Here is a 22,715-nt window from a genome sequence, read left to right on the forward strand (position 1 = left end):
TATTTCCTAGGACTGGAAGTCTGGCAGAAACCAGGGGATATTTTCCTATCTCAAGGAAAATATGTGGTGAAAATATTGGAGAGATTCACTATGGTGGACTGTAAGCCCGTGACTACCCGATGGAGCTTTACTTTAAGAAGTTAAGCGGTAGTGTTGCCAGACCTGTTTTACAAAATGTTACTGAGTATCGTCAACTCATTGGAGCATTGATGTTCTTAGTGAACTCCCGTCCAGATATATGTTTTGCAGTCAACACGTTAAGTCAACATATGGTTGAGCCTCACCACACACATTGGATTGGTGCCAAGAATTTGTTGAGATATCTTCGTGGCACAATCACTCATGAGTTGAGATACACTACCGGAAATGTGAGACTACATGGATATACCGATGCTGATTGGGCAGGCAGTGTGGTGGACCGAAAGAGCACTTCTGGGTACTGTTTCTCTTTGGGATCTACCTCAATATCTTGAATGAGCAGGGAGCAAAAGTCGGTGGCTTTGAGCACTGCTGAGGCAAAGTACATTGCTGCTAGTATGGCCTCTTGTGAGGCGGTTTGGTTGCAGAAGCTTTCCAGTGCGTTGTTTGGATTTACATTGGATACTACCGTGATCCTGTGACAACCAGAGTGGGATTTGTTTATTAGAGAATCCCGTATTTCATGATTGCTCCAAGCATATCAATATTAGGTATCACTATATCCGGGATATGGTGCAGTGGGGAGCAACAAGGCTCCAACATATCGGTACAGATGAATAGGTCGCAGACATTTTGATGAAGCCCCTAGGAAAGGTCAAATTCTTGACTTTCCGAGAACGACTTGGTGTCGTTGAGAGACCCTCTTATGAGGGTCGTGTATGATGCATACATTGAGCTATGGGAGCTCCAGGGAGGCGCGGGGTACTTCTTGGAGCGACATGCAACCATAGGGCGACTCACCCCCCCTGGTGGTGCGCTAAGTACAAGGTGAAAGGTTCAAACTTCCCTTGTGACACCTCGTGGCGATTGTGGGATGGGATGATTAGTTCTCCTGTGGGCTAGGATGATTAGTTCTCCCGTGGCGACTGCTGGACATGATGATTCGTTCTTCTGCGGACAGGATGATTAGTTCTCCTGTTGAGGCATCCTACCCATGCAGTTTGGGACTCATGGGAAGTACCTCTCATCTGATCAATGAGTAGGGAAATGGGGTTAGGGACTATTAGTAGTACTATCGATGGACACATCGTTGTATCTACCGTACTCCCTATGCTAGGATGACCTCCATTGATATGGGATCAATGATATTGATCTGGGATAAGTGAGAGTGGTATGACACACTCTAACGCTAACTTTGTGTCAGTGGAGGATGGTATGATACATCCTTGATCATTTCTTCTTCTTCATAGTTCAGCAGAGCAGAGCATGGCACAACATAGTAGAGCCAAGCAATGCAAGGCAGTGCATTTGATGGCAAGGATAGGACCGACAGTTAGACGAATTAGCATATGGAGTTCTCCCTAGTTGAGAGAGAGTGTTAAAATTGGCAACTAGGCCTAAACTCCATGTGGCTCACCTTATTTATGGTAGCTGATACTTTTTCTAGATTCCTCTTGTCGAGAGGTGTAGGATTGATCTAAAGATCATTCGATTCCAACAAGTATTTATGGAGATATGAATTTATTTGTATTTACTTGACAAATTGTCAAGGTCGGCCAATAGCGAAATGTGTGGCACACATGCCCAACAAATCATATAAGTACAAGTGAGGTTGATTCATTATCAACTCATCTCATCTCAACTCATCTTCTCTCTCCTCATCTTATTGGGCAAGAAAAGGAGCAGCTTTTCTCACAATGCAAGAAGAAGGATGAATTAGGGCAGGGTTGACTGAATTAGGGTAGAATTTAGGGCAACGTTGACTTTTTGGGCAGCGTTGACATTTCTAGGGTTGCGTTGACCAAATGCTGGGTTGTTTTATGGAGCGTTGACCAAGGGAATACTTGCGTTGAATTTTTTAAGGGCTGCTTTGACCAGCATTGACCTGAAAGTTGACCAACATTGACTGGTTAGGGCTGACCGCAGATTGCTGAACTTTGACTGCTGTTTTGACTGAGTATTGTGGATTGTTTTGGGCTACTAAAGATAGCTGTTGAAGACCGAGTTCTTCAAGTTGACTAGAAGTCAATCCAAGGCTGTTTTGACCAAGTTTGACTTTGCTGATTTAGGGTTTGCTGCTGCTGTTATAAAATTACAGAATTCTGAATTGTACTATTTCTCTCTGTTGAACTATTGAAGATTAAAGAAGAATTGATCAAAGGGTTTCCCTGCATTGGGGTTTGTCCCTGGCTAGCCACCACATCTTGTGTCTCTTGTCTTGGCTTGTTTTCTGTCAATTGTTTAATGTTCTATCTGCACTTTATGTTTATGTGATTGCTAAACAATGGCTAATAAAAAGATTTGAAGTAAACTGCTCTAAGCATAGCATTTACCATATTTTAACACAAGGGTTATAATTAGCACCGAGAAGTTTACAATGTTACCATCCCCAAAATGCATGGAAGTGCTCGGAGACTTCCTAGTGATGGTTTCCTTGGGAAAAACACCAATTTCTCTTCTAATCAATCATAATGGTTTTCAAATGAACAAAACAAAAACAAATACATTATGCATTTAAAAATATTCGAATAAATACTAGAAAAACAATCAACAAAATTATTGCAAAACAAAACATATATCTAAAACTTGAACATCCAACAATGTAGGAAGAAAGACACTATCAATCATAAGAAAAACATATAGGTTTTCATAAACCAAAGGGAAAAAAGACACATAAAATCCACTAAAACATTTTCTTAATCCCCATAAAGGGCAAGTGATACCTGATTTCCGGTCTAGGAATGTAATAGTTCTTGCAATTCCATCCCAAGAAAATCTGAGAAATGTTATGAAAAATATATAATAAAAACTCTCAACTACCCATTGAAAAATGTTATGAAAAATATCTAATAATTTGAAAACTTTCAAATAGTCAATGTCAATGTCAAAACACTAGGATGATATATTACAAGAGTTACTAAAAGCTAACAACATGCATAGCATTTTTGATGATTGACATAAAACTGTTTCAAAAATGATAAAAGTTCATTGAAAATTGTCGTAAACGTGGAAGAATTCGAAAACATGAAAATATGTGGCTAATTGTGAAAATACTCGAATACTACAGAGGTATTAATAGTTGAAAATATATACCATTTAAGATGTATTTGATGTTCAAATCACTTGCAAGATAGCAACACCACTCAACATGTTACCCATCCTAACACTATTGTCACTGTTGTCAAGTGAGTACACTTCATTTTATGTTGCATTTTTAAGCATCTTTAAATTAGTTCCTAAAAATATATAAGTGATGTATTTGGATAATCATTTCGTGTCTTTGCATTACACATGCATATGGATTTTTCACTGATGCTTCCTTTTCTCATAAAAAAGTATTAAGTGATGTGTTTGGATCATCATTTTGTATCTTTGTGTGACACATCCATATAGATTTTTCACTGTTTGAACAGAGTCCTTAAGCTTACTTTTCTCATTATTAGCATTCGCCACAAGTACCAAGCTCTAATAAAACTAATCCTTCGTGTCTTGATATTTTGATTTCATCACTGTAGCTTTATAGAACAATCAGCTACAACATTTTTAACATAAGTTAATATCACAATATGAGAAATGAAATGAATATCCTCTTGTTAGGAGACTTTAATGCTAAAACAACAATTAATCAAGTTATTGTTTTAAGCAATGATTTCAACCCTAATCCTCTATGGCTAGATGAAGACCTTGTTTTAACTAGTTAATAACAAAGAAAACCTAATAATTTGCAATGGTCTAATCAAGTGGCCAAAATCCAACCAGATGACTTGTACTCATGGGGTTGGCAGCAGCGTCTTAGATTATGTGATATCCGATATCCCCTTATACAACCAAAAATAAATTTTGACATAAGCACAACTTTAATCATAGAACTTTAACCCTAACTCTAAACATTTTCATACACAAAAGGCCTATTGAAAAAAATTCTGATAACCAAAGAATCTGATTTGTGACAAAAATAAAGCTGATATTTTTTTGAAAGGATTTAAATAATAATTAAATATCCTATCAGATAAGAACAATATTTAAGACCTCATTATAACTTTATGACAATCCTCTCTACTTATTAACAGGTTCTTGATCAAGGTACTGTGTAAAAAGAAAAATATTTTGGAATGTTGAAAATATTGTTAATAGAGAACTTGTTAAGCAAGGTTGTCCCTTGTCCCTTGCTATTTTTGGCATATCAAAATATGGAACGAAGTAGCAGAATATCTCCATTCTAACTGCCATAACATGTAAATTTAGTCAAATGAAACATTTCAGTGAGATTAAATCAACTGCATTATGAGTGTTCATGACAGAACTTCATAGAAATTGAAGGAAATCTTTAATTCTGTCAATATATGAGGACTGAGTAGGGATAATGTGCCCAGAAGAATGTTTTAAAACAACACAACAATCAGATCTGAAGAATGAGGCTAATTGCATACTTGCATCAGACATAATCTGCTTGTCAAGGCCAGCAGTGCCACCAAAAATATGAAGGGACGGAATATCGATAGGTAACATGCTTGAGTTGGATATGAAGTGCTGAAATTCTTCAGCAGGTGATGGAAATCCAGAACATAATATCACAAACCGAAAATTTATGTTAGTATTGTGACCTGAACTTCTCTGCCTTAAACTGCAAAGAGTAGCTGCTACAGAAGCTCCTTGTGAAAATCCTAAAACACCATCAAAAGGACCCATATTAGAAAATACTTCTTGAAGATGAATTAACGTTTCATGCCACCCAACTGTTTGCTGCTGGTACTGCAGAGGATCAAAGGGTGAGGTTGCTTGAATCCAATTTGCCTTCTCCAATTTACTCTCATCATGTTGTGAAGATTGTTGCAGAGTTTTACTCGTTGATGAATTCTCTTCCAAATTCAATATCATGTCAGTATGACAACCATCAAAATTGGATCGATGACAATTTGGCGCAATCAGCCATGCACGCTTTCTATTACAATTTTGTGGCAACATAGGCTTAGTTTGTGAGAGATTCATAGAATTAGTGCAGCTTTCAAGTGATGCATCATCTTTGCCATCTTGCACTCTGTTACTGATTGATTGGTAAATAAAAGGCAACTCATGAGGGGCATCAACAAATACAAATTCAGCTAGGTGCTTCAATTTCCTTGTGAATGATGCCAATCTTCCCTTCAGATTGGATGCATTCTGGCGAAAACCATGCAAACAAAGGATCTTCAATTTTTTTGTCAACAAGACCTTCTCAACAGTACAATCCTGTATAACAACAAATAGGTAAGTATGTATGCATACATACTTATTTAGAGCTTTTATGTCATCGAATAGAACTTTGCATATGAAAAGGTCGGAACCAATCCTGTGTATATGAATCCTGAAAATGTGCAAGTAAAAATGTTACCATACCATCGCACCTCTAGAAAATGCATGTGGTCTGTATTGCTCAACGTTCTGTTCTGTTTCATCAATTGGTCTGGTGGAATCATGTTCTACCACAGCTGCATGGTCGTCCTTGGTGGTGCTCAGTCTGTCATTTGAATTATTGTTACCTTCTTCAGGATGCTTTGACAAGTCATCCTTATGATCATTTTTATGACAAAGCTCACAGATATAAGCTGGGCTCTTTTTGTTGAGCATACTCGAAGCCTGCATCAATCATGACTTGAATTAATACCATCTTCTAAGAACTATGTTGATATTAAGAGCAAATATATCCATATGAACCCCTAAAATAAGATATCATCAAGCTTCATGTCAACTGCATGAAACTTTAAGACCTATTTCAGGGACACGAGCTTTGATTACCGATCTAAAAACATGCACTCTTTACCATTGTAAGGTGGGTCAATTGATTGTTTGGAAAAATTCACTAAACCCAATCTTATGTTTATCCAAACTAAAACAAGGTATATGAATAGATTGTAGGATCAAGATACAAGCAAGTTATAACCAGAAGTAGGTGGACAGTAGAGTTTACATGTCCATATGCATCCATATGAATCCAAACCGCTTATACACAAATAAACAAAAGTTCTCATTTATATAGCATGTAAGGGTGCACATAACCAAAATAGCACCAAGTGCAATCCATCTCTGAACTGAAAATACATCAACAAACAGGCTCTAGATTGCCTCTAGCATCCAACAAAATCCATGCTACAACAAATAATTACATATCATCAAAATCATTACATATTGGGATCTTTGTCATCAATATCACGCTCTAAGCATTACAAATTAAAATAAGATAGAAAAAACGGAGCAAGTTAAGTAAGATTTTGTTTGAGTGATGCCTACATTTTTAGTAGGGTCATGATAGGGGAGTTCAAAAATCAATGCCACTAACATCAAGGTACATAGAGGGCTTGGTGCTTGTTACTGATCTTTTTATCAGGGCTGTTAAGGAATTAGTAGTCTTGCTAGATGCACAAATAGGACAGGGACCCACTGTCACCTGGGCACAAACCCTCCCTATTTAGGCCCAACACCTCCTAAACAGCCAAGAGAGGCTTTCCTTAAATATTCCCCAACACTCCGGTACATGATCAGTGCCTTATATGGAGTCAATGGGGTTAAACTGTTCTAGATTTGCTTGTTGTCCTGCTGATAAAACCATGACAAAATAGTGCATATTTCTAACAACAAACTATTAGTAGCCAAATCACTCAAGATATTCAGTGTAACCTATGGATTTTGGTCTACGAAATTCATCCTAAACAATTATGGAGTTATTTCTCTGTTTAGATACATGGATTAGGAGTTGAGTGAAAACATCATGCTGTCCTGTGGGACAAACTGTGAAACCTGTATAAAAACGCAGGGGCAACAAGCTGATTTGTTATTACAGCCAACCCACAATGTGCAAGACACCTCTAGAGAAGTCACCCTAAAGTGAGGGAAATCTAGAGGGTATTTCAGACTCCAGAGGCTTTAGGGCTTTCCCTCTATCAAATCTTCCGCTGAAAATGCAATTTCCAGCTAGCTGAAAATTGCCCTTTCTGATTTTAGGTTATATTGTTTACCCATAATTTTTCCAGAATTTAAATAGTAAAGTTTTACTGTTGTAAAATAAAGAAAATTCAACTCTTTCAAAAAGATAATGGCAATAAATGATTATGGAACTGAAAAAAGTAGGTCCTAGCTTAAGATGCTTACCTGTAGGTCTTGAGAACTTACATTGGATGGTTGTAGAATGCAAATCCAACAAGGAAAAACCTCTCCACCTGTAGATTTGTAGCCAACTGACTAGATACAAGTGTAGAAATATGGGAAATGAAACTCGTATCTAAATGGGAACTTAGATCCTACAAAATTGACACTTCTTCCCACTAAATAGCTTGCTGAAAATGTTCTAGCAGTAATAACCAACAAGGAAAACTCTACTTTAATGCAGAAAAATGTTAGGGAATTTGAATTTTTTTTAGATATTTTTTGGTTGTTGGAAGACCTGTGCCTTGAGAACAAACTTCTTGCGGGGATGTGAAGTCAAAGCCCTTTGGAGTCGCTAGGTCCGACTTGTGTTAAGGAAGTGGGTCTAGTCCCAGAGAAAATCACTCCCACTATTGCTTAATTTGCCCTGCAAAAATTTCAACCTTCCTTAGGCGTGACCTATCTTTGGCGTCTCTGACCTCTATTCTTTGTGTCCAACGAAAATTGAAATACAAAATCCTTGGAATAATGAAGCCTTCCATTGAATCATTTCAAAACCCTTGGATCGATTCACCTATGACCAAGATCAAACAAGTAGAAGAAACCCTAGTCAATTGTCTCTATGTAGCATATTAGCTCCTTGATGGTAAATATTATTACTCTTTGGACAGATTTACTTATATGCAGAAATAAATTAAAACTTTTATAAATTGTGCCCCACAACCATAACCATAACAAGAAAAAGAACAAAGGCAAACACCATCCCACAATTGTAAATAATTACAAGAGTTTGCAAAATTGAGTTCATTAATTGTGATAGGACTTGTCTCAAATGATCAACAACAATTACAATGGAGGAAAGTCTAGCCTTTTATAGAAAAAATTCTAACAGCTAGTATCCCACAATTGTAAAGAATTACAGGAGTTTGCAAAATTGAGTTCTTTATTTGTGATAGCACTTGTCTCAAATAATCAACAACAATTACAATGGAGAGTCTAGCCTTTTTTAGAAAAAAAATTTAACGACTAGTTCACCACTCATTAAAATATTGCTAGTCTTCCACAATCCGTGAATTAACAAATTTATATTTTCTTAAAAAAATGAAAAAATAACACGAATTTCCCTAAGGGGGTGAAATTTGTCCACATAGCCCAAAAATAATACACGATTTCCCTTTGAAAATGGTATTCAATGATCAAAAAGTGAAGTAGTACCAAGATTCGCCCCGACGTCAACATTTTTGGTCACGAGTGAGTCAATTTGTCCACTTAGAAGAGCGCGAATGGACCCACAAAAAAAAATTTTCCCCTTCAGAACGACTAGTACTTAGGTCCATCTTCCAACTTCTCAGTCCAATTTGGTTACAACGACTAGTAGACATTTCTCCAATGGCTAGATTTGACCCAACTATTTTTTTACTTTGACTTGGCATCGAATATTCCCTTAGCAATTCGGCTTGGGCATATCTCCAACGCTTTAGCCTGTTGAGAAATCAATGTTAGTAGTAATTAGGGTTTGATTCCTCTTCTTTGATAATTACTTGTGAATTATGTTGGCTTCTTTTACTTCTTTATTATATTATGTTTCATCAAGCAATTACCAATTTATGTGTATATGAAGATCACAAGAACAAGAGATACAAGATGTAGGCAGACAGCCAGGGAAAAACCCCTATAAGGGGAAAACCCAGTCAGAACTCTTCCTTTAGTAGATTCAAAGACAAGATGAGATAGTCCAAGACTCTTTTGACCTAGACACAGACTTCCCCCAATCACCAAGTTAGCCCTTCCTTCTTCTCCAAGTGATGTTCTCCCAACAACAACTTCGACCTAGAATTTCGACCTGGAATCAACAAAATTCGGCTTCCCCAGCTGCAGAACTTCAACCTTCAGTAGAATTCAGAATTTCGTCCCCAACAATAGCCCAGTAACTTTGCACGTGTGAGAGAAAGACAACCCAAAACTTCAACTTTGTCTTCTTCAATATTCTTCCTTCTCTTGGAATTTCGCACCTTTCTTTGCCTCTCTTTCTTGTGTATCGAACTTGTTGAGTGAGCAAATGGATTGAACTGCCTGTCTATCTATAACCTCTTATGTGGGTCGAATTGCCCTCATGTAGGCCAACTTCATCATCATAGGACCGACTTGGTGTGGAGGTGTCAAATGACCTATTTGACTCAAAAATAATTCTTTTTACATGATACAAAAACCCAAGAAGGGTCTAATAAAATTGAAAATGACTCTACTGACTCAATATAAAACCTAGAAGCCTACAATGGAGGCTTTGACCTGTAAACACGATGACCCAAGCATGAAACCCATGCTTTAATAAGTCATTATAAAATTTCTTTTGACAAATAAATTACATTATACAATTATGAAGATCAAACCTAGTTACATTCTTCAACACTCCCTCTTAACTAGGTAGTAGGGAGGTATATATATATATAAGTACATGGAAAATCTCAAAAACACATGAACTACGAAGAGTTCAGGCACACTCAATGCCACAGACTAGATACCTAACCAGGGTTTTCTATCCGAGTGGAACTAAGATGGACCAAAGTTTTCAACCAGTGTAGCTACCATCAGGCTTACTAACTAACCGTCAACGCAGGGATCTAGGTGCATATCCAAGGTCAGAGCTCCAAGACCAATGCCACCCTCCCTCTTCGAGATCAGGACATCAAACACACATAGGTCGGCCAGATGTCCTCCCAAGCATCCGCCATTAGATGCTTCATCTCTCTTTATCAACTAAACCTGCAATGTCAACCAAACCAAGCATGCTTCTAAAATACTCAAACTTTTGATTCGGAAGAGACTTTGTCAACACATCAACTACCTGTTCATCTGTTGGAATATACTATAGCTTTATGACCCCATCTTGTACCAAACTTCTAATGTAGTGGTACTTCTTGTTGATATGCTTCGTCCTTGCATGGAATACAAGGTCTTTAAACATCTTGATGCTGCTTTGATTATCACAATTTATTATAGTAGGATCTAGAGGCTTTCCAAATAAATCTGACAAGAGTTTTCTTAACCAAACAACTTCCTTTCCTACTTCACATGCAACAACGTATTGAACTTCGGCACTACTTAATGCAACAAGATCTTGTTTTCTACTCATCCATGAGAGAATTGTAGCTCCCAAACTAAAACATCCACCGGTAGTGCTTCTGCTATCAGTCTCACTGCCACCCCAATCTGAATCTGTGAAACCTGTCAACTTAACTTCCTTTCCATCATATTTTAGGCAGTGATGTATAGTGCCACAAAGATATCTAAGAATATGCTTAGCAGCTATCCAATGGTCATGATGAGGCTCCAACTGAAATTGACTAAGAATATTTACAACAAAATCTATATCAGGTCTTCTATTACCAGATACATTAGAGAGCCCACCAACTTACAATAGCTAGTAGGATCGACGAGACTAGAGTCAAAGCTTCTCAACTTCTTGAGATTAGTGATCATGGGAGTAGTCATAGGCTTGGAATCCATCATACCGAATTTCTGTAAAATCTTGATTATGTATTTACCTTGACCCAGATATATTTCTCCAGGTTTCTGCCAAACTTCCAAACCCAAGTAATAGTGCATAAGTCCCAGATCTTTCATTTTGAATTCAACTGCCAACATCTTCTTGCATTCTTGTATTCTGTGCTCCACACCTATAATAAACAAATCATCTACATAAAGTAGTATAATGATTGGTTCATTGTTCACTACCTTAATGTAGAGATTTGGATCTACAAAACTTTTGACGAACCCAATTCTTAAGGGATATGCATCCATCCTTGCATACTATGCCCTAGGAGCTTGCTTTAAACCATATAGGGGTCTTAAGTCTGCAAACATGTGTGTCCTTGCTATTTATTTCAAAGCCTTCCGATTGTTCAATGTATACTTCTTCATCGATGGTCCTGTTGTTGCTCGGATTATACAGGCATCACAACAACTGCTCAGGGCGGGGGGTGTCTTTCTAATCCTTGCTCACTCCGTTCTAGCTGTCTCCCAACAACAGGCTATGCGGGGTAGTCCCTATGGAATGAGGTGAAGGAAAACAAGCTGGGAACCAACTTGCTTGGGAGACACGGATGAGTGGCCTAGTTACTTGGTTAAATTTAGCAAGATTAATGATCAGATTAGATTTTAAGTATGAGACTAGTGCCTTAATGTTGAAATTTCTACGTCTGACACGTCAGAAATTTCTACTGCATTATCTGGTTTATTTCTCCTACTTGTTTATTCCATTAACAAGTTATTTATACATATAAATACTGAAAATAAACACAAATGAAACCTTAACTCATATACAGATCAACAACTGAAATACTAGACAAACACACAAGGGGCACCGTTATTTTTAGACAATCGTCACCAGAAAAACCCAATGCGGGAAAACCAGTGCAGTAGTTCTGAGGGTTTTATTATTATGCAGATTTATTGAGTACAACTAGGGTGCCAAATTGGCTCACCCAACAAAGATTTTTACACGACAGTAGTACCTCTTCTCGGAGATAGATATTCAGAAAGTCTACCCCACGAAAATCCTTCTAGCGCTTCTCCATGGCTTTGCGTCAGTCTTGCTAGCCTAAAAGTAGCTCTAGAACGCTCTGCATTAGCTTTCTGGCCTTCTGCGTCACCCATGCAGTCCCCTTAGCCTCTGCGCAGTCTCCAACTGCCTCTACATAGCTCTGGCTGCCTCTGCATCAACCTCTTCAGTCACTGCGCTAACCCTCTAGCACTATCTCTGCCTCTCTGCTATGTACTCACTGCCCCTCGCTGCAACATATCACTAGTTTGAATTTTCTCAGCAAACTCCGCTCTAGAAAATCGAACTGACTGATCAATCTTGGTGTATCTCCAATTGACCCTCAAGCCTCCTCTTATACTTTTCTTGTTGAGTCTTCAACGACCGAGATTAAGTCCCTAATCAACGGCTAAGATTAGATTTGGCTTGATCCATGTCATTTAGAACATTCTCACCTAGTTTTATATTAATACCCATTAATATTTTAATTTTCCAAAGTTTAGATTTAGGAACTCCATTAAAAATATTAATTATTTTAATATCCCTCTAATTGGGTGGAATTTCCCCAAGCCATTTCTGGGCCTTGGAGATATCATGTGCTTTAGCCTCTCCACCAATTTTCATGGCTAGAGCACATCCGATGCTACCACAAATCAACACTCCCTCTTAGCGAGGAATGTGCTCTAGTAATGCTCCACCACTGAACATCACACTGATCCTCCAGCACCGGTACCTGTGCTGATGCTTGGCCTGCTGCCCAACATCCACTGCACTGCTGCTTCCTATACTGCTACCCATGGCTCTGCCACTGCCACTGCTACATTTGTATTGCAGCTCCCTCTCAACATGCTACATCATGTTGCCCATAGCACTACCACTGCTAACTGCTGCACTGCAACTCAATTACCAAGAAGTAAGTAACTGATCTACCCAACTACTGACATCCTTGTCAGTCTGGAAGCCCCCTGATGCTGAAGCTACCTCTGCTGCCTCTGCACTACTGCAAACACCTCTGTGCCTCTTGCACTGCTGCAACGACCTTTGTGCCTCTCGCATTCCTGCAACACCCACTACGCTGCTGCAGACCTCTGCACTCTAGCACTGCCTTGTCGCTCCATCGCATCTTGCTTCTTCCGACATCCATCATCCTGCTACTGTCATTTGGGGCTCCCGTAGCCAAATATGATCCAAGAGTTTGGGCACCTCAAGGATCCTGCCCCTCATCTTCTGTAGTCCTCCTGACTATAGCTCGATGTCTCCCCACCTCTTCTCTAAAGGTGCATGAGCACTCATGGCACAATCGTCATCAGTCTCGACTTCTTTCTCCACCTTAGTCGGAGCTGCCTTGGAGTCAGAAGCCTCTCCCTTATTCTTCTTCTTGGGACACTGGGTTGCATAATGACCCAACTCCCCACAATGGAAGCACTTTACCTTGGAGATGTCCTTCTTCTTCCTCTTCCCCTGTTGTCCCGCAGATGCCAGAGTCGCATCCTCCTCCTCCTCTTTCTTGATTCAACCTCCTTTGCTGCTACTCCCCACCTTGGTCCACTGTCTGATGATTGATCTCTTCTTGCCGAAGACCTGCCCACATCTCTTCCCATCCTGGAAGAGTAGCTCTGCCCAAAATGCTTTGGACAAATGTCTCCCACTCCTCGGAGACTGCATTCAGGGCGGTCCTCACCATGAACTCCTAATCCGGCGTGGCCCCTATGGAAGTAAGTTGGTCCCGAATCTCTTGCAATCTGAGGAGGTATAGATCTATTTGCTCCCCCTTCTACATCTGATACGACCACAACTGATTCTCTAATAGCATCTTCCACTGCACGGAAGTGCCCTGATACAATGTCGTCAAAGTATCCCACATCTCCTTTGCCGTGTTCTTTTTGGCAATATGTGGTATGACATGATCCTTGACCCATCAAGGATTATGCACTTTGCCTTCACCATTGCATCCTCATACTTCTCATTATCAGTTGGGTCTACTGAGATAGCCACGGTTCTCAAGGCGAAGCCCTTGATGCGATGTCTATCCAGGAGTGACAGGATCCTGGCCTTCCAGATGACAAAGTTGGAAGCCCCGTCTAACCTGTCTTGATCCCTCAATCTGTTCATTGCCATCTCCACTCCTCTTCTAGACTTCCTCTGAGATTTGACTTCCCTCCTGGAAATTTCCATCTATGTCCTGATTTCCCCACTAGAAATCTTCCCGCCAATTGTCGATCTGCTCCTCTCCAATCCTCTTTGCAACTGCAACTCATATCTGGATTTCTTGGCTAGAAATCCGTCAAGGTAGTGACTCCCTCTACCTTAGTTCTGCCCGTTAGGCACTGTTTTGCTCCGATAGAAACAACACCCCACCAGCTCCACAATCTGCCCACAACTCCCTAGGCCTTGACAATTAAAGAAACTGAGCCTTCCAACTCTGCGCAATCGTGACAAACGCTGAATCACTCGTTTGGCCAACTGCGTCAAGCCTACCTGGCTGAGTAGGATGACGTGGCTCTTCGTGAGCCTCTTCTGCCTCTCTCTACCTCTGTGCTGGCCCTCTCTCTAGGATGACGCAGGCCCTCTACGTCACTCCTTCTCTGCTGCCTTCTGCTTAGGAGTAGCTCTGTCTCTCGGGACAGCTGCTATTGCTGCAAATTTCTGATATTGCTGATGCCTTCAGTCCTCCTATGATCTGCAATGCTCTGATACCATGTTGAAATTTCTAAGTTTAACACATTAGAAATTCCTACTGCATTATCTGGTTTATTTCATCTACTTGTTTATTCCATTAACAAGTTATTTATACATATAAATACTGAAAATAAACACAAATGCAACCTTAACTCATATACAGATTAGCAACTGAAATACTAGACAAACACACAAGGGACACTGTTATTTTTGGACAATCATCCCCGGAAAAACCCAATGCGGGAAAACCGATGCAATAGTTTTGAGGGTTTTATTATTATGCAGATTTCTTGAGTACAACTAGGGTGCCAAACTGGCTCACCCAACAGAGATTTTTACACGACAGTAATACCTCTTCTCGGAGATAGATATTCAGCAAGTCTGCCCCACAAAAATCCTTTCGGCGCTTCTCCAAGGCTCTGCGTCAGCCTTGCTAGCCTCAGCGTAGCTCTAGAACCCTCTGCGTGTTGATTTGGGGTAGCATCGGATGTGCTCTAGCCACGAAATTTGGTGGAGAGGTTAGGGCACATGAAATCTCCAATACCCAGAAAGGGTTTGGGTAGATTTGAAACAGTTCAGGAGATATTAAAATAATTAATAAAATATTAATTAATGTGTATTAATATGAAACTGTGTTAGAATGGTCCAAAAGACATGGATCAAACCAGATCTAATCTTAGCCGTTGATTAGGGACTTAATCTCGGCCATTGATATGTCAACGAGAAAAGTATAAGAGGAGGCTTGAGGGTCACTTGGAGAATACACTAGAGTGATCAGTCATTCTATTCTCTAGAGTGGGGTTTGCTAAGAGAGATAGAATCAGTGATCGGAGTTGCAGCTGAGGGGCATTGAGTACAGAGAGATAGAGAGGCAGAGATAGTGCTGGGAGAGCAGCGCAGTAGCTGGAGAGAGTGACGCAGTAGCAGCCAGAGCTCACACAGGGCCACGCAAAGGTAGCCGGGAGCTACGCAGAGCTTCAGAGAGGCCAGTGTTGCTGACGCAGAGGGCCAGAAGGCTGATGCAGGGCCTCCTAAGGCTGACGCAGACCCATTCAGGGTGACGCAGGGCCAGCGTTGGGCAGAGAGGGGCTGACGCAGTCCAGAAAGGCAGACGCTGGGGTTTCTGGGGCAGATTGGAGCTAAGGAGCTGCCGGAAGGTGTATCCGGGGTTTCAGCCGGGATATTTGTCTCAAACTGAGAGGTATTACTGCCAAGGAAATTCTCTGTTGGGTAGGCCGAATTTGGCACCCAGATTGTACTTTGATATTGCTTAATAAGAAAACCCTCAGATAGCTGCACCGGTTTTCCCACATTGGGTTTTTTCGGGGACATTGGTCCAAAAATAACGGTGTCATTTGGTGTGATTGTTTCTGTTTTCTTCAGTTGTTGATTTGTAATATGCTAAGCATGCACTTGTGTTTTTTTTCCAGTATTTACATTGTAAATAACTTGTTAAGTAACGAAACAAGTAGGTAGGAATAAATCAGATAAAGTGCATGGAGGGTTTCTAACTAGTAGACTTAGAAACTTCAACATTGCGTCATCTCTCTAGCCTTCCGTGTCACCTAGGCAGGCCCCTCAACCTCTACACAGTCTCCAACTGCCTCTGCGTAGCTCTGGCTGCCTCTTCAATCACTGCGCTGACCCTCTGGCACTATCTCTGCCTCTCTGCTATTTACTCATTGCCCCTTGCTGCAATAGATCACTTGTTCGAATTTTCTTAGCAAACCTTGCTCCAGAAAATCAAACTGACTGATCAATCTTGGTGCATCTCCAATTGACCCTCAAGCCTCCTCTTATACTTTTCCTGTTGATTCTTCAACGACTGAGATTAAGTCCCTAATCAATGACTAAGATTAGATTTGGTTTGATCCATGTCATTTAGAACATTCTCACCCAGTTTTATATTAATACCCATTAATATTTTAGTTTACCTAAGTTTAGACTTAGGAAGTTAGGAACTCCATTAAAAATATTAATTATTTTAATATCTCTCTAATTGGGTGGAATTTCCCCAAACCATTTTTGGGTCTTGGAGATCTCATGTGTTTTAGCCTCTCCACCAATTTTCATAGCTAGAGCACATTTGATGCTACCACAAATCAACACTTAAAGGAGTCACAATTCTTGCTTATAATAAATTAAAATCAATTGATCAGATGGACACCCGCTGCTTGAATGATTAACTAAACTATATGATGTGCAAATCTTAGGACCTACGTGAGGTGCAATGATCTTGGTTAATTTTAATTATATGCCTAATCTAAGTATGGCCTTCCCTTAACTATTTTGAAGTTGGGCTCCAAGGTAGGTTGTGGGAAGGAGGCCAACAGGAAGCAGGCTAGGGCCTAATTAGTGATACCTTTTGTTGTTCTCCTATCACCCAATGCCTCCGGCACTGCAAAGACTGTGGCTCTAACGACTGCAAGGTCACCGTGTTAACCATCGAAGAGTTGCCAAGCCTCTCAAGCTAGGTGAGAAGAGTTGCCCTAGGTCTCTATCAACCTAACTTATGCTAGGAGGTAAGTTTTAATGCAAGTAACGAAACAAGTAGGTAGGAATAAATCAGATAAAGTGCATGGAGGGTTTCTAACTAGTAGACTTAGAAACTTCAACAATGTGTCATCTCTCTCGCCTTTTGTGTCACCCACGCAGGCCCCTCAGCCTCTACGCAGAGTCCAGCTTCCTCTGCATCAGCCTCTTCAGTCACTGCGCTGACCCTTTGGCACTATCTCTGACTCTCTGCTATTTACTCATTGCCCCTTGCTGCAATAGATCACTTGTTCGAATTTTCTCAGCAAACCCTGCTCCAGAAAATCGAACTGACTGATCAATCTTGGTGTATCTCCAACTGACCCTCAAGCCTCCTCTCATACTTTTCCTGTTGATTCTTCAACAACCGAGATTAAGTCTCTAATCAACGACTAAGATTATATTTGGCTTGATCTATGTCATTTAGAACATTCTCACCCAGTTTTATATTAATACCCATTAATATTTTAATTTGCCTAAGTTTAGACTTAGGAATTTAAGAAATCCATTAAAAATATTAATTATTTTAATCTCTCTCTAACCGGGTGGAATTTCCCCAAACCATTTCTAAGTCTTGGAAATCTCATGTGCTTTAGCCTCTCCACCAATTTTCATAGCTAGAGTACATCCGATGCTACCACAAATCAACACTTAATGGAGTCACAATTCTTGCTTATAATAAATTAAAATCAATTGATCGAATGGACACCTGTTGCTTGAATGATTAACTTGTTAAGTAACGGAACAAGTAGGTAGGAATAAATTAGATAAAGTGCATGGAGGGTTTCTAACTGGTAGACTTAGAAACTTCAACACTGCGTCATCTCTCTAGCCTTCTGTGTCACCCACGCAGGCCCCTCAGTCTCTATGCAGTCTCCAGCTACCTCTGCGTAGCTCTGGTTGCCTCTGCATCAGCCTCTTCAGTCACTGCGCTGACCCTCTAGCACTATCTCTACCTCTCTGCTATTTACTCATTGCCCCTTGTTGCAATAGATCACTTGTTCAAATTTTCTCAGCAAACCCTACACCAGAAAATCGAACTCACTGATCAATCTTGGTGTATCTCCAACTGACCCTCAAGCCTCCTCTTATACTTTTCCTGTTGATTCTTCAACGATCGAGATTAAGTCCCTAATAAACGACTAAGATTAGATTTGGCTTGATCCATATGTCATTTAGAACATTCTCACCTAGTTTTATATTAATATCCATTAATATTTTAATTTACCTAGCTTTTAGACTTAGGAAGTTAGGAACTCCATTAAAAATATTAATATTTTAATATCTCTCTAATCGGGTGGAATTTCTCCAAACCATTTTTGGGTCTTGGAGATCTCATGTGCTTTAGCCTCTCCACCAATTTTCATAGCTAGAGCACATCCGATGCTACCACAAATCAACATTTAATGGAGTCACAATTCTTGCTTATAATAAATTAAAATCAATTGATCAGATGGACACCTGTTGCTTGAATGATTAACTAACCTATATGATGTGCAAGTCCTAGGACCTATGTGAGGTGCAATGATCTTGGTTAATTTTAATTATATGCCTAATCTAAGTATGGCCTTCCCTTAACTATTTTGAAGTTGGGCTCCAAGGTAGGTTGTGGGAAGGAGGCCAACAGGAAGCAGGCTAGGGCCTGATTAACGATACCTTCGGTTGTTCTCCTATCACCCAATGTCTCCGGCGCTACAGAGACTATGGCTTTAACGACTGCAAGGTCACCATGTTAACCATCGAAGAGTTGCCAAGCCTCTCAAGCTAGGTGAGAAGATTTGCCCTAGGTTTCTATCAACCTAAGTTATGCTAGGAGGTAAGTTTTAATGCAAGCTAGCTCTAGGATGCTTATGCAGGATGATGAATGAAATTATCTTGAGTCAAGATTATTTATGTTACTTAAGTACTTAGTATGAATTATCTTCAAGCAAGAGTACTTAACAATATTGAGATAACAATCTTAAACAAGATAAATGCTAACAGATACAAGTGCAAACTTCAACCAGAGATTAATCTACTACGAAAATTTATGAATCTAACACATCAAAAACCCCTACTACAATATCTGGTTTATTATCTCCTACTTGTTCTTTTCATCAACAAGTTATTTAATAATGTAAACATTGAAATAAACACAATTGCAACCTTCACAAATATTCAGATCAACAACTGAAATAAACTGAGACAACACAAGGGACATCGTTATTTTTGGACAATCGTCCCTAGAAAAACCCAATGCAGGAAAACCGGTGCAACAGATATGAGATTTTTATTATTATGCAGATTTCTGAATACAACTAGGGTGCCAGAAATGGCTCACCCTTCAGAGACTATCCTCGGCAGTAGTACCTTTCTCCGGAGAAAGAAATTCTGGCTAATAAGCAATTGATGATTGACCCCACAGTGACTTCGGTTGTTCCTTAGCTGGAGAGTGAAAGCTGCTCCAAGCTATCTTCTGGCTCTGCGTCACCCTCCTACGGCTCTGCGTCAGCTAATCAGCTCCCAATCTGGCCCACGAAATCAACTCAGTGCAGCCTCTTCAACCCAGCGTTAGCTCTGCAACCCTCTGTGCTACTTGTGTCAGCCTCTTGGCCCTCTGCGTCCTCTGCGCTGGCCCCCTCAGTGTTTGTGTCAACCCTTGCTGCCTCTGCATCAGCTTTCCTAGGCTCTGCACTGTCTCTCTGGCACTTTCTCTGCCTCTTTGATATGTATTCTCGGCCTCTTGCCGAACTGCCCCTCGCTGCAACTGATTACTAAATCGATTTCTCAACAAACCCTACCCTAGAAAATCGAATTGACTGATCAACTTCGTGTATCTCCAACTGACCCTCAAGCCTCGTCTTATACTTTTCCTATTGACGATTCAACGGCCGAGATTAAGTCCCTAATCAATGGCTAAGATTAGCTCTGGCTTGATCCTCGTTCTTTAGAACTTTCTCACCCATATTATATTAATACACATTAACATTTTAATTTCCTAAGTTTATTCTTAGGAACCCCATTAAAAATATTAATTATTTTAATATCTCTCCATCTGGGTGGAATTTCCCCAAACGATTTCTGAGTTTTGGAGATCGCATGTGCCTTAGCCTCTCCACCAATTTTCATGGCTAGATCACATCCGATGCTACCAAAAATCAACACTCCCTCTTAGCGAGGAATGTGCTCTAGTAATGCTTCACCATAGAAACATCACACTGATCTTCCACATTGGTACCTGTGCTAATGCTAGGCCTACTGCCCCACATGCCCTGCACTGCTGCTTCCTGTATTGTTGCCCATGACACTGCCACTGGCATTGCTACATCTGTACTGCAGCTCCCTCTCAACATGCTGCCAATGCTGCCCATAGCACTGCCACTGCTAACTGTTGCACTGCAACTTAGTTACTGAAAAGTAAGTAACTGACTTCTCCCAACCACTGACATCTTGGTCAGTCTGGAAGCCTCATGATGCTAAAGCAGCCTCTACTACTATCCTGTGCTCCCTTTGTTGCCACTGTGCTACTGCAAAACACCTCTGTGCTTCTCACACTGCTGCAACCTCCTCTGCGCTGCCTCAGATTTCTGCACTCTAGCCTTGCCTTGTTGCTCCACCACACTTTTCTCCACTCGACACCTGTCATCATGCTACTCTCATTAAGGGCTTCCATAGCCGGATGTGATCCATGAGTTTAGGCACCTCAAGGATTTTGCCCCTTAGCATGTAGTCCTCCTGACTAAAACTCGATGTCTCCCCACCTCTTCTCTAGAGTTGCATGAGCACTCATGGCACAATCGTCATTAATCTCAACATCCTTCTCCGCCTTAGCTGGAGCTGCCTTTGAATCGGAAGCTTCTCCCTTGCCATTCTTCCTTGGGCACTGAGATGCATAGTGTCTCAGTGCCCCACAATTGAAGCACTTGACCTTGGAGATGTCCTTCTTTTTCCTCTTCCCTTGCTGTCCTATAGATGCTAGAGCCACATCCTCCTCCTCCTTCTTGACTCGAACTCCCTTACCACTACTCCCCGCCTTGGTCAACCTCCTAATCTCTTCCTGTCGAAGAGCTGCCCACATCTCTTCCCAACCAGGGAGAGTCACTTTGCCCAAGATGCTTTGGATAAACGTCTCCCAGTCCTCGGAGACTGCATTTAGGGTAGTCCTGACCATAAACTCTGGATTCGGTGTAGACCCCACGGAAGTAAGCTGGTCGCGAATTCCTTGCAAACTGAGGAGGAAGTGATCTATCTCCTCTCATTTCTGCATCTGATATGACCTCGGCTGATTCTCCAATAACATCTTCTGCTACACGGAAGACCCCTGGTTTAAGGTCGTCAAGGCCTCCCACATCTCCCTTGTTGTGTTCTTCTCAGCAATATGTGGTATGACATGATCTTTGACCCCATCTAGGATCATGCATTTTTCCTTTGCCTCGGCCTCCTCATACTTCTCATTAGTGGTTGGGTCCATAGGGATAGCTACGGTTTTCAAGGCATAGTCCTTGATGCGATGTTTATCTAGGATTGCCAGGATCTTGGCCTTCTAGATGACAAAATTGGAGGCCCCGTCCAATCTGCCCTGATCCCTCAATCCGTTTACTGCCATCTCTTCTCCTCTTTTAGACTCCCTCTGAGTCTCGACTTCCCTCCTAGAAATCGGCCAACTGTCGAATCACTCCTCTCCAATCCCCTTTTGTTGCTACAACTCGGATCTGGATTTCTTGGCTAGAAATCTGTCGAGGTAGTGCTTCCCTCTACCTTGGTTCCGTCTCCTTAGATAATGTTCTGCTCAGACAGAAACAACGTCTCACCAGCTCCTCAAATAACAATCTGCACAACTCCCTTAGCCCCGACAACTAAAGAATCTGAGCCCTTCAGGCTCTGCGCAATCATGACGAAGGTTGAATTTGCTCCTCTGTCCAACTGCGTCAGTCCTACATCGCTGAGTAGGATGATGTGGCTCTACGTGAGCCTCTTCTGCCTCTCCCTGCCTCTGCGTTGGCCCTTCCCTTGGCTCGAAATGTTGACGCAAGCTCTGCGTGAGCCTCTACGTCTCCCTCTAAGCACTGCATCACCTCTTCTCTTGCCGCTTCAGCTCTGGAACAGCGCTGCCTCTCGGGACAACGACTTCTGCTGCAAATTTTTCAGATTTCTTCTACTGGTGTCTTCAGTCCGCCTGTAATCTGCAATCGCTCTGATACCATGTGAAAATTTCTGAATCTAACACATTAGAAACTCCTACTGCAATATCTGGTTTATTATCTCCTACTTGTTCTTTACATTAACAAGTTATTTAATAATATAAACATCGAAATAAACACAATTGCAACCTTCACAAATATACAGATCAACAACTGAAATAAACTGAGACAACACAAGGGACACCGTTATTTTTGGACAATCGTCCTCAGAAAAACCCAATGCGGGAAAACCGGTGCAACAGATATGAGGGTTTTATTATTATGTAGATTTCTAAATACAACTAGGGTGCCAGAAATGGCTCACCCTTCAAAGACTATCCTCGGTAGTAGTACCTTTCTTCGAAGACAGATATTCCGGCTAATCAACAACTGGATGATTGGCCCCACAGTAACTTCGACTGTTCCTTAGCTGGATAGCGAAAGTTGCTCCAAGCTATCTTCTGGAACTGCGTCACCCTCCTACGGCTCTGCGTCAACTGATCAACTCCTAATCTGGCCCACAAAATCACCTTAGTGGAGCCTCTTCA

General features: G+C 40.9%; 1 protein-coding gene across 2 annotated transcripts in view; it reads right to left on the bottom strand.

The window, feature by feature from the left end:
- Positions 1-4,229: 4,229 nt before the first annotated feature.
- The window catches only part of LOC149170708 (rhodanese-like domain protein), a 292,286-nt gene continuing 273,800 nt past the window's right edge, over positions 4,230-22,715 (bottom strand). For both annotated transcript variants that reach the window (XM_089423995.1, XM_089423996.1), the window contains exons 8-9: positions 5,515-5,754; positions 4,230-5,367 (exon numbers count right to left, since the gene is read on the bottom strand). In XM_089423995.1, coding sequence (XP_089280121.1) covers positions 4,444-5,367; positions 5,515-5,754 — 1,164 coding nt within the window. In that variant the 3' untranslated portion in view covers positions 4,230-4,443. The remainder of the gene's footprint in view (positions 5,368-5,514; positions 5,755-22,715) is intronic.

This window comes from Pinus tabuliformis, chromosome 4_2 (assembly GCF_031772625.1).
Source record: "Pinus tabuliformis cultivar Carrire ecotype Pingquan chromosome 4_2, CPIR1, whole genome shotgun sequence".
In the NCBI taxonomy this organism is placed as follows: Eukaryota; Viridiplantae; Streptophyta; class Pinopsida; order Pinales; family Pinaceae; genus Pinus; species Pinus tabuliformis.